The sequence below is a fragment of the Mytilus galloprovincialis genome, chromosome 2 (assembly GCF_965363235.1).
Source record: "Mytilus galloprovincialis chromosome 2, xbMytGall1.hap1.1, whole genome shotgun sequence".
Classification (NCBI taxonomy): domain Eukaryota; kingdom Metazoa; phylum Mollusca; class Bivalvia; order Mytilida; family Mytilidae; genus Mytilus; species Mytilus galloprovincialis.
The window spans coordinates 110,191,588-110,205,211 of record NC_134839.1 but is presented as its reverse complement, the minus strand read 5'-3'; the positions used below and the strand labels follow the sequence as shown (position 1 = coordinate 110,205,211).

The 13,624-nt window shown below is 32.8% G+C and overlaps 1 protein-coding gene across 3 annotated transcripts in view; it reads right to left on the bottom strand.

The window, feature by feature from the left end:
• Positions 1–4,869: 4,869 nt before the first annotated feature.
• Positions 4,870–13,624, bottom strand: part of LOC143065356 (uncharacterized) — a 158,966-nt gene continuing 150,211 nt past the window's right edge. For all 3 annotated transcript variants that reach the window (XM_076238887.1, XM_076238888.1, XM_076238889.1), the window contains 12 exons: positions 13,190–13,325; positions 12,747–12,868; positions 12,256–12,395; positions 11,802–11,949; positions 11,273–11,476; positions 10,676–10,879; positions 9,572–10,333; positions 8,812–9,024; positions 8,268–8,363; positions 6,902–7,230; positions 6,229–6,430; positions 4,870–5,371 (listed from right to left, as the gene is read on the bottom strand). In XM_076238887.1, the coding sequence (XP_076095002.1) occupies positions 5,097–5,371; positions 6,229–6,430; positions 6,902–7,230; positions 8,268–8,363; positions 8,812–9,024; positions 9,572–10,333; positions 10,676–10,879; positions 11,273–11,476; positions 11,802–11,949; positions 12,256–12,395; positions 12,747–12,868; positions 13,190–13,325 (2,831 nt within the window). In that variant the 3' untranslated portion in view covers positions 4,870–5,096. The remainder of the gene's footprint in view (positions 5,372–6,228; positions 6,431–6,901; positions 7,231–8,267; positions 8,364–8,811; positions 9,025–9,571; positions 10,334–10,675; positions 10,880–11,272; positions 11,477–11,801; positions 11,950–12,255; positions 12,396–12,746; positions 12,869–13,189; positions 13,326–13,624) is intronic.

Genomic DNA, 13,624 nt, shown 5'->3' with positions numbered 1-13,624 from the left:
CTGTGGATTTCATCTGATAATATTTTTCGTTTCTTCAATTACACACCACTTATATAGGCAATGCCTTGTCGGGTTTAAATAATCATGGTTAGTCATTTTGAAACTAGTGTGACCGAAATAGAACAGAAATATCGGTACAACCCACATAATTAAAGGCAACAGTAGTATACTGCTGTTGGAAATTCATAAATCGATTGAGAAAAAAACAAATCTAGGTTACAAACTAAATCTGAAGGAAACACATCAAATATAAATGCAATACGACACAACAGAAACACAATAATAAAATGTAACACACACAGAAACGAACTATAATATAACAATGGTCGTTTTCCTGCTTTCATTAATTAAGGGGCATTTTAAGAAAAAAAATAGTGGGTTGAACCTGGTTTTGTGGTATGCCAAACCTTCCGCTTTTAATCAAAAACAAATCCGGGTTACAAACTGAAACTGAGGGAAACGCATTAAATATAAGAGGAGAACAACGACACAACATTAAAATGTAACACACAGAGAAACGAACTAAGTATTAGATGAAATCTATTTTAATATGTCCGTTCACCGTCATGTCATGCAGTTGTTACATCCAATTACCTCTTTATGGTAGAACTGCGGGGTATTATAATGTCACAAAAACATCTGAAATTTCTTAAATGCTTTTGAGGTTTATAAAAACAAATGGACACACATGGCTGTATTTCCACCACAAAATCTGTTCTGTGAACAAATTAACCAGTGCAGTGTGGAAAGTTCGAAGGGCTGGCATCAACTAGATATATAAAAATTAACTGCATTTTGTGTTTTCAGAAAGATAATATTATTTTTGGATTTTTATTTTCCTATGACTCATTTTCCTACCATCACTTATTTTTAGTATCTCAGGCTTCCATATTGGACTTTTACAGTTTAAGGATTTTTTTAAAATATACCCGTTAAAATTATACGATTCTATTCTTTTGGGAGGTATGAAGAAGTACGCAGTCAGGTTCAATTATTGAACCTAAGTCAAAATTTATCATAGACGAAACCCGCGTTTGGCGTAATAAATTATAAGCCTGGTATTTTTGATAACTATTTACACCACTGGGTCGATACCACTGCTTGTGGACATTTCGTCACCGAAGGTATCATCAGCCAAGAAGTCAGCACTTCGGTGTTCGATATGCTATTATGATATATTATCCATGTCAAACTGTACTTTAATGGTCTACAATAAAATACTTACTAAATGCTGTTGATGTTATGGTGATGTCAACATGTCTTTGTATCCTGATGCTGATTAGACATGAATATCAATTATATGGTCATTATTATAAATTGCCTGTTTACAAGAGTATACATTTTTCCTCATGCGAAGGGTTTTCTTATCCAAGGCATAGATAACCTTAGCCCTATGTGAAACAACTTCTCAGAATTTTGAGTCTTAAATGCTCTTCAACTTTAAACATGTTTGGCTCTATAACTATTTTGATCTGAGTGACACGGATGAGTCTTATGAAGACGAAACGCGCGTCTTGCGTAATAAATTATAAGCCTGATACTTTTGATAACTATCAATCATTATCAACTGTTTTGTATTTGGAATGTTTAGATACGCAGCCTCTGTTTTAATTACTTTACTGTTGTCAAATTTGAATTATTATACCAGCTTAGATCGGTCAAGACTGTTTATTGTGAACGTTTTTTTCACGCAATCATTGTTGTAACATTTTAACTGTCGTCACCGTTGGAATTTTAGAGTTGAGCCAGTTCATATCGCACATTATAATTTTTATTTGAGGCTTATCTTTGGTGTCTCAATTGTAAATAGCCGTATAACCTGCGTCATGTTAGGACATTTTAGAAGTGTATTGGCGTCTCTATGATGTTCTGGTAAATCTATTTTATTGTATAGATTTCAAGATTGTTAATATTATGATCAGAACAAATTGATGTGATTCATTTTACATTATAACCATACTGATGATGGATATCTGTTATCCGAAATATTTAATATTTTTTTACTTTTATTTATGATTTTTTATGATGATGTACCCTTTTATACTAGTTAAATATCATATTTTGTAGTGTGCCGTATCATAAATATATGATCCATTGCCCCGTAATTAACTTCATTAGGCCTGTGCATCTCTCAAGGTGAAATTAGATGCATGACAAAAATATTTTTGTAGCTTGATCTACACAAAATTTGATTAAAAGATTAACATATTGATGTTCTATAATCAAAAATATATGTATAATTCGCCTAAACATCAGCCCAACCATGTTAGATTAATAAATTTGCTTTCACAATTTTTTTTGTCCTTCCATCGCCGGAATTCGAATTCATGCTACTGAAATTTGGAGGCACCAAATCGCCTGCACTGTGTCAGACGTGCTAGACCATTTTACCACATAGGCTCTTAAAAAAGAGCTTTCGGTGGCCGGGTGTTACCTTTCCTCGTCAGTTTTAATCTAGAGTCGTAACACAGTACATGATATATGAGGCATGAATATGGAAATGTTACAGATCAGTTGAATTATCTATCGTAAAGAATCCTACTAATGTATGTAAAAGAGGGACGTCATATACCAGAGGGACAGTCAACTTCATAGATTGAAAATATACTGACAACGCCATGGCTAAAATCAAACAGACTTATAATGGCACAGAAGACACAACATAAAAAACCAAAGACTTAGCAACCCACCAAAAACTGGGGGTGATCTCACGTGATCCTGCTCCATATGTGGCATCCGTCGTATTGCTTATGCTATTACAAGTCTGCCAAATAGTATAATTCGGTAGGTTACATTTGTGAAAAGGGAAGGGTATTGTAGTTACGACAAAAGGGACATACCCAGTATCATCTGTGAAACGTTAACCAACTCGTGATCGCGTCCGTAAAATTTACGAAAGGGATGATTTCAACTTCACCATTTGGAACTCTTGGTTTAATAACTGCCTTGTGAGCAGCAATCCTTTATCAAGGAAATCATTATAGGAAATACAAGCACAGGAATATCGTATCAATTTCGAGATATATACTCCGTATGCAGTCACAGAAATCATAATATCATAAGTACGTCTGAACCAGTGACGACTCTACAACAAATTTTATCCATCTGATCACCTCGCCTGGATTCGAACTCATGCTAATGAGATATCGTGGCACCAAATCGCGTGCACTATACCTATTAGTCTGGCCACTACGACCTTTTCCATTTGAAAATTTTTATTCTAATGAAATATATTTATTCCAATGAAAAATTAAAATCACAAAAATACTGCAAGGAATTCAAAGAGAAAAGTCCCTAATCAAATGGCTAACTATAAAGCTCAAACACATCAAACGAATGGATACCAACTAGCTAAACCTCTCACGTATATAAAAGAGGGATAAAGATACCAAAGGGACAGTCAAACTCATAAATGTAAAAAAACTGACAACGCCATGGCTAAAAATGAAAAAGACAAACAAACAACAGCACACACGACACAACATAGAAAACTAAAGAATAAACAACACGAACCCCACCAAAAAACTAGGGGTGATCTCAGGTGCTCCGGAAGGGTAAGCAGATCCTGCTCCACATGCGGCACCCGTCGTGTTGCTTATGTGATAACAAATCCGGTAAATGGTCTAATTCGGTAGGTCACATTCATGAAAGGGAAGGGGATTGTAGTTACGATGTAAGGAACATATCCGATATCATTTGTGAAACGGTTATTCCATAAGGTCAACCAACTCGTGATGGCGTCCGTAAAATTTACGAAGGGATGATTTCAACTTCACCATTTGGAACTCTTGGTTTAATAGCTTACTTGTGAGCAGCAACCCTCTATCAAGAAAATCATGATAGGAAATGCAAGCACGGGAATATCGTATCAACTGGGAGATATATACCCCGTATGCAGGTGCTGCTGGAATGTTGCTACTTAGAAATGGAAAGTTCACAATTGGAAAGCTGAAATCATCTCTTTCGTCGTAAAGTTTTGTTTTCAACCGACCCTCATTGTCAATTTCTAGATGTAAGTCAAGATATGAGGCCGACGTAACTGTATCTGTAGTATCCTTTATCTCTAGCTCGATTGGATAGATGCGTTCCACATAGTCACCAAATTTAGAATTATTTAGTGAAAGAACATCATCTATATAGCGAAGAGAAGAGTTAAAGGATATTGCTAACTTCTTATCTTTCTTCCTAAGAAGTTCCTGCATGAAGTCAGCCTCATAATAATAAAGAAACAAGACGGCAAGTAGAGGGGCACAGTTTGTTTCCATTGGAATGCCGACAGTCTGTTGAAAAACACGTCCCCCGAACGTTACAAATATGTTGTCAATCAAGAAATCAAGCATCTTGATAATATCAGTTTCAGAGAATTTTTTGTTTGAATAAGAGTGATCCTTACAAAGTAGGGTACAGTCGCATCGATTAACATTATATTAATAACGATATGTGACATAATATGTAAAAAATTCAAAAATTAGGTTACAACAGTCAACATTGTGTTTTTATCCACTACAAAAGTCAAAAAGTCTAAAAAGACCAATTTCTGTCTGAACTTTTTTTCGATATTCTTTCTTTGTCTGAATTATTTTACAATAATTCTGAACACGACATTACTGCTCTCACACTACACTTCTACTACGACCTGAGTTCGCCATGACCGCACCACGATTGTTTAAACAAGTTCAAAGTTGGCAACGCTCATCACGATCATGAAGACCTCACCAAGAATGTTCTACGACCTTACTGCAATCTGCACGATCGCACTACGATCGTCAAAATTTGCATTTTTTCACAGATCGTAGTGCGACCGTTGCATAGTGTGAATGTAGTATTACTAAGTAACTTTTTTGGGATTCTCACTGATTTGCATAATAGTAAAGTAAAACATTTATTCAAGATGTAAAATATGTAAATATTCTAGAATTTTTAAATTTAGTTTTCAATAATAGTAAATACAGCTGAAAATCACTTGTTACGAAAGTGTTAAATTCACAACAAAATAAATAATTACTTTCAGGTTTGGCATAAAAGTATTTTAAACAAATATTGATTTTGATGATAAGCCATGTTTTTGTACCATAAAGTATGATTAATAAACCCGTTTATAATACAGTGTTTGCATTTAGTGAAGCATTTTCCCCACTTTCTCCAATTGCCCGGATATAAAAGAATAATTTGACTTCACTATCATCTTTAAATTTTTCTGGAACTTCCACTTCTATATAATCATTCAAAGTTTCCTGCCATTGAATGATATCAGCTCCTCCTATAGTTGTTCCTATCGAAATTTCAAAAACCATACGTCGTGGATATAAAAAGCAATCCTTCCAGTTTACCGTAAGTTTATCCTCTTTTCTTGTTATGGACGCGTCAGCACCTAAAAAAACACATAGATTAGCTTTAACTATATAGTCATAAAACTTCTTGTATAGATATCTATCCAAAGGGGCAAACTATATGTTGGCAAAGGAGATGCCTTTTTGTTTTTTTTTATTGTTTTTGTCCTCATTAACGTTCACCCAGCAAATTCTTTTATTCATATATAATATTGTAAACAAGGTTTTTTTTACACTATAATGAATCCCAGAATTTAATAGATATCTAGTTATTATCTGCTTCATTACATTTGCCAGACATGTAGTTAATAAACATGTGAAGGTATAGATCTGTTATTAAATTACAAAAATAGATCAATAGAATGTAACTAACTTACAGCAAAATAACCCGAATTAAACAAAACGAATAAAAAACAATAAAGGACTATAAAAAAGAAGATTTTGTATAATTTTCAATGAGACAACTCTCCCAAAGAGACCACATGACCAAGTAATTTACAGCTATATGTCACCGTGCAACCTTAAACATAAATAAACGAAAAACTAATATGCAAAACGGCAACAAAAGAAAACCACTGAAATACAGGATATGCTAACATTTCCAGAGCACATGAGTACGATTTGATTAAGGTTGGCGTTGCTCAGTCTTTAGTTCAGCATTTTGTTGTACGTCTTTCTCTCGTTTAATCGCCATGGTTTTGACGGTTTCTTTTCGACTTATTAATTTTTATTATGTTTTGTTGGTTTCCCGACAAATTGACGTGAATACATATACATTTTGTATGTGTTTTTGATTATTTTTTTATGAATAGAGAGCATTGTCCTGTTAAGATCTTTCGGGTATCATATGTTGATACGAAAGAGCATGAAAGAAAATTCATTACATGTATATACTTACCAGTGAGTCCTGGAGCAGAGTTCTGAATAGTCCGGTTCGTTGTTACATCTGTACTGCGTAGATACATAGTGTTAACAGCGTTAACAGTAGTCGTGTACCTATCATCAGACAGTTTAAGTCCAAATAATGACAGATACGATATACCTTTGTTAACGTTTAGTATAGTTGTGGTTATATCGGTACCCATTCCGTCAAATTTCACCTGCAACAGAACAATATTGTTTCGTAATACACTTAGTATATTTTGCATGCTGTTTTCGTTTATCGCACATCTCCTTCATAATTAGGTTTATGGATGAATTCTCAACTACAGCTTTGTTTTTACCTATCAAAAATACGTGATTTTCAGATGGGATCAGATACTTACATCACTATTAAAACCAATGTTCAATGGAAGTCGGACATTTTGTGCTTTTGACCGCCATAAAGTGACTTGTTCATGCTTCAAAGTTTGCTGGTCGGGTGTGGGTAACACGGTCCGTGCAGTCTTACAACAATAACCATACTATAAGAATGACATTCACATATAACATATTGGCCCAAAGATACAGAAATATTGGAAAACTTGGAATTCAATTTCAACCATTATTATTAAAAATAATTATGTGACTAAACTTATATCAATTTCTTAAAACATTTAAACCTTTTTTAATGCAGGGAAGAATACACTTACAATAAACGACATTATTCCAAACGGATCAGAAAATCCTGACCATTTCATTTTAACAGATGTTTTACTGGCTTGGTGACTATTGCTAGGTTGATATTCAGTAATAGACTGTGATAGAATCTCCAGTTCAGCATTGAGAGCCGACGGAGATTGATCAGATATAACAATTCCATCAGAACAAGCTGTAGTATATAATCCTGCCATATTTCGACAGCGAATGGTTAGGTAGATCTTTTTATTAAAAACTTTGTCTCTGTCCACTGTTAATGTTGCTTTCATCACTTCAGCAGTCTTGGTAAATTCGAATACCTCATTTCCAAATAGTTGTAAACCTGGAAACAGTAGCACTAGTGTATTATTTATTCACAGTTGGAATTGAAGACCTGTTTTGCTATGAAAAAATAATATTTTAACAAAAGTGTAAAAAAATCAACACAGAATATATCCGAGTACTGCGATTTTCACCAGAATCATCTAAAAGATCTCAGGTGTTCCAATCGGTCTATTGTTCCTGCTTTGTAAATAGAAACGTTTTGATAATTATATGTTTAATTTCAGTGAGTTTTAGAATTCGGTTAATAATAAAAAAAATAACAGGAAAATGTAGTGAGTATACAGTCCTTAAATCACAGAAAAAATACAAATGCTACGATTCAACCCAAAATCCAGATGAAAACAGGATACATATTTAGAAATAAAGAATGAGTGTCAACAGACAGAAATTTTAATCTACTAATGACACATATTTTGAGGTTTACTGTGATATAAAATATATGCGTTTAGAGTTATTGCCTCAGTTCTTCAAATGTTAAGCTTGGTATCGGTTTTAACTTATTATTAAAACCAGAAGTTCGATGGCAATACTTTGTATTAATGTATTACCCCTCCGCCAACTTTCTTGCCGATGATATCGCCAGACCATTAGTCAATTCTGTATGAATCATCAATGATATTGACGCGTGTGATATTGTCATATGTATAAATGAACTGTTTTAATAAACTTTGAATTGGTCGAAATAATAAGGATTTTTAACCACAGCAAAAGATAAACCTAGGTGTATTTGGCGATAAATATCGGAATTTTTGGACCTCAATCCTCTTACACTTTGTACCTTTTTGCGTCTCAACCTTTTTGATTTGGGCGTCACTGGTGACTCTATCTAAGCTGGGTATTATTGAAGATAAAGTTTTATGATAATTGACATGATATAACAGTGCGATGAAAAACAGGTGATGTTCAATTTTGACTTGAGTTGTGACATTGACCGTTATGAGTTTTCTGCAAGCGGGAATATCTAAATTACAAGGTCACCAAAATCAAGGGATTGATTGGGATAGAATATTGCATTAATATCATAAATGTACGTACCAGCAGCCCATTCACAATATGCAATACCGGATTCTTCGTCAACAACATTCCAATTAGCTGATATTGTATGTGAAACCTGACCATCAATATCGGACCCTAATCAAATATATGAGATAATTGATATTTATACTAACGCTTGAAATATCAAATATAAAAACATGTTTTGAATGCGGACTTAAAACTCTTTTTTTCTAAATGGAAACGTCTTCAGTATCGTTTCATGATTTAAAATCGTAGAAAGGAACAAACGAAAAAATAAACAATTCTTAATTAAAGTACAACATCATGAAAAACAACAGTCTTTGAGAGGGTCCTCACATGATAAAGACATGAAGATTTACTTCAGAATGTATTAAATTTTAACTGGCAAAATTCACTAAATCAAATTCTTGTGTTCTCATGCGTTGCTCATAATACAAATGACGATATAAGTTTGCTTGTGAAATGATTTCCCATGTTTTGTTTGAATAAAAATATAGCTTTATATATATAAAGCGAAATATCATTAGAATAATTAGAATTACTAGTAAATTGTTTTAAATACCTGTGCCATCATTTACGTAAGCTATTTCTGGTGGGGTAAGATCAACCAGGAAATCAATGGAGTGTAGTTTTGTTGAGAGTCCCGCAGCATTAACTGCAATCACGGTTACATAAATAGTTGTGGAGTGTACGAGAGTAACGTTGTAGTTAAACCCAAAAGTGTTCACACCAACGCTTGTAAAACCCTGTATTTCTGTACTCCCCTCTGTATAACCTAGTTAAGAATATATAATTACACTTTACTCATACGCAATCATATAACCTGTCATTATCTTTTATTTAATGTATGTTTTGAGTGTCTTAGACCGATCAAATTAAAATACAAAGAAAATAAAGGCATGACAAATGCAACAAAGATCGACAAAAATGTTCAGTACAATAAAGCATCGTGTTATATCTAGTTCATCATTTTTGGCAAAACATTCAAGTCCAAATCATGACATCTCTTTGTGTGTGATATCAGCTTTGCAATGATCATAAAATTTTATCGGAACATGAGATCTCATAACTATGCTCGACCGACGTCGGATGGACAGTGGATCTGATATGAAAATACAGTATTACATATATATGCAATTTCACGTTTCTCCCATTATATATCTGCATATAAACTGCTTACATATCAGTTTTATCAATAAATTATATCAAACATTAACTCGTTACCAATTCTTAAAACAAATGGATATTTGTTGACCGCCCTTGGTGAAACTTTGTCTTCAAAATTATATTTAAAATATAGTACATACATGTTGAATACTAACCAACTGCCCATAAGTATTGCACTATTGGACTCTCTGTATCTTCGAATAACCAAGAAGCATGGATTGATGACCACTGATGTAAGGCAACAGTAGTAACATGAACCTTACTACCACTATACAAAGGAATAACTTGTTCTATAACTACATCATCTACAAGGAGTCCAGTGTTTCTATCTAAACTCCCTAAAACAACTTCAACAATGTCTGTTTTGGCTTTGAAATAAAACGAATGTTTGTGCCAAATCACTCCTGGAGATATAACGCCATGTGTTTGGTCTTTAGTGAAGATAAGAAATATATGTTCAATATCTCCGAATTTGACCACTCCCTCTATGTTTTGAACAGCAGAATCTGATAGTGGAGAATGACCAGCCACGAAAGTTACTCCATATACTTCCCCTGGTATAAAACCGGATATGTTCTGTTTTATATTTCCATGCACAAAGCAAAATGATCGTCCATTATAAGCTGTATCTACATCAGATCGGATAATAACTGTACAGTCGTCCAGGTTGCCTTCCCATGATTTCGGTTGTAAACAAGCATCAGTTGTACATAGCAGCTCGGATGAAATGTTTGAAAAATCAAGAAAACATCCATTTGTCTCTTCGAAGGATGGATTTTGTACTAGATTGTTCGATGAATGATTGAATGAGACAGGTACAGGAGGTGTTGTATCTACGGTTACTCCACTTGATATTATGATAGGTGACATGTGACCAACACTGTCGACTGCATATACTTTACTGTACACTGTATTACCTAAATAAATTAATATATGCCAAAGTGTATCGTTAATTTGTATCGATAAGTATTTTACTGCACCAAATACACTTAACATAAGCCTATTTCAACCAATGTATTGAATATTGATATTCATTTCTTTGGTCAGATATATTCATTTTTTGTTCATTCATTTTAGTATAGTCAAAAATAAAACTGATTCAAGAAATAATAAGTCCCTTTTTGGAAATTTCTGTATAAGCATTTCCCAAATTCAAAATCAATACAACAGTTGAGTGGTACCAATTACTTATGTAATGGACACATTAGATTGTTCACAATGATAAGTTTTTAAAAGATGAAATAATAATTTATATTTACCATTTTCAGTTTCTGTAGTCAGTTGTTTAGACACAGATGTATGCATTCCAACATTTGTCCATGATATAACGTTGCAAAGATCATCTGATTGTTTTGTTCCAACACACCAATGGTATTTGCTTAATCCACTTTCTGTATCAAGGAAGGCATGCCAGTTAGCAGACACAATGTCAGACTTGTTTTGGTAAGCGTTATCATGTAGACCTATCAACAAATTATTTATTATTATATATCATGTCATCAGATTGCTAAGCTTTTTGTCTTTTATTCCATAATAATCATTATCTTATATAACATACTAATAAAAGAAGGTTCATCACACGTATTAAAATGGACTAGTGAAAACAGTGAAAAATATAGCTAATTGATAACTGAATTTAACAAATGGACAACTCTACCAAGGTTTTAAGGACTAGAAATATTTTCATAATCTCTGATATCACAAATGCAATAGTGAGAAGATTGTTGTGTTATAGATCCAACATTTAAAATTTGTTTTGCACCTATATCCTCTTGCAAACTTTTTAGTAAGGATGTAGATGATAAATTAAATTATTACTTTGTACCAACCCCAATATATATATATATATATCATACCTATCCCATCATACACTAGACCGGTTACAGGTGCAGCCATGTCTACTGTTATCCCATCAGATGATACTGTAGTTTTTAGTCCAGACAAAGTAGACACAACAATATTGCTGTAGTAACGTACTCCCGGTTTCATCATTAATCGACTTATATTGAAGCCAAATGAAGACGATGGTATATTTACATCCACAATATGCAGGTCACGTCCTGAGGAGATGAATAACAACTGAATATTTAAATAATATTATCCTGCAGTATGAAATAAATTGTCTATATAGTGAGAACATTGGTTGTAAAAGCATAGAAAATATTGAAAATTTGTGATGAATAAAGCTTTTAAAACAGGCTTACTTAATTGCTGACTAAACAATATATAATTTACAATAGGTACCGTACTTAAAGCGAATGGTTTATACTGCTTCGAGTAAAAATGATCAATCTATAAATAATTAGATTAGTTGCTTAATATTGGAACAACTATATGTTTTAAGGTACCGTTTAAATCAAAATAACATTTCGTATATAACATTACCTCCGGGAAAACTGCTGAGATAAAGATTAAACTGTTCAATGCTATTCGGGATGGCGACAAATACATTTTCCCAAGAAACCGTAAATAATGTCCCTGCTTTGATAAAATCTACATCATTTTTCCAAAAACCAGGTACTTTCTCTACAACCTAAAAGATAAATGTCTCATCATAATTTCACTTCTGTTTTGCTTTTGAATAATTCTTTATAGGAATTATTATTACATTAAACTATGATTTCTTAATAAAAAATAAATATCTGAACGTTGTTAATATGAAATTAAAAAACTGAACCTGAAAATATTCGACTTAATCAAACTGTATTGCATTCATAAAATAATAAATTATATGTCTTTTAAGAAAAAGAGTGAAGGCATGATCAATTAGAGATCATTACGTCAATATTCTTTAAAATTTTATTTCGGTTTTTGGACAAACAAAATAGTAGTCACTTACTGCTGCTCCTTGGAGATCATTTACAGGAACTTGTTTGGATAATACAGTAATTCCTGGAGACTTGAAAACTGCAAATGTGCTTTTATCATACCAAACCCGAACAAATACTGAGTAGGATACTGTTTCCTTTAGACTGTTGCCTTAAAATATACGTATGAATACTACCAACTTTAGGTTCCAATGATTTCCCTAATGATTACAATTCATTCCATAAAATGTTGTTATATATATAATAAAGATAAATGTTACTGTATTTTAGAAACAGAAAATTTATTTTTCATATGATTCTTCTTTGTTCTATTAACCACCGCATAAAGAATGAACACACGCATACCGATAGTTCATTTTATGTATAATTCTTTTAAACTTTCTATTAAGATATATTTGATTATACCTCTTGGTAGAGAGAAGACCGCTTCCATACTACGTCCAACATGGTGCCTTAATGTATTATTATTTTACACTTTCTAATTGAATATATTTGATCATACCTCTTAGTAGAGAGTAAACCGCTTCCATACTACGTCCAACATGGTGCCATATGGGATCAGTGAAGCCATTAATAACACCTTCTGGCATTTCCATTGAAGCTAAACCAACACTCCATTCATACCTAAATATATATTGGGATCTTCTTTTAGTTGCTAATCTGATGTTTTACAAGTATGTATAAAATGTATGTCATATAACCTCATTTTCAAATACCATAGACTATATCAAGCGGCATTAAATTGTTTTATCTCTATAAGTGTTAATGCGTTTCAAGAATGATATTTTGTCGATCACATTATGGTAAAATAAATGTCAATAAAAAAAGTATACACCAATTTATACTATGAAATTAGATTTAATTGCAATCAAATTATTTAGGATTTATAATATTTCTTTTTTATCCGCATCTTATTTTCCTAAGTGACATGTAAATCAATCTTACCACTGTGGTTGTAATCCTTGATTTTTAGATAGTTTCCATTTAGCAGCAAGATTGGTATTACTTGGTGTAAACTTGGCCGGTGTGGACGACGTTAAATCCGTAATATCAATCACCTCCAGCAGAGTGTTGGTGTTAACTGATACAGACAATATTATTAAGCTCAACACAAACAGTTATATAAAACATTTTCTTTTGATCACATTCTGACACCAAAAGGCAAATCGGCTATTTTATCAAATGTAATCACTAAATAAACAAAGATTGAAGGAGATAATTATCTTCACAAAAGTTTTTTATGTTTTGTGTTTTGTATACGCTTTAACTAACTACAATCTAACCAAATGAATTAAAACAGTACATATCAGAACGCTATACAAACAATATCACGCAAATTATAAGTGAATGTGCAAAGTTATTTTGTGTTTCTATTGTCTA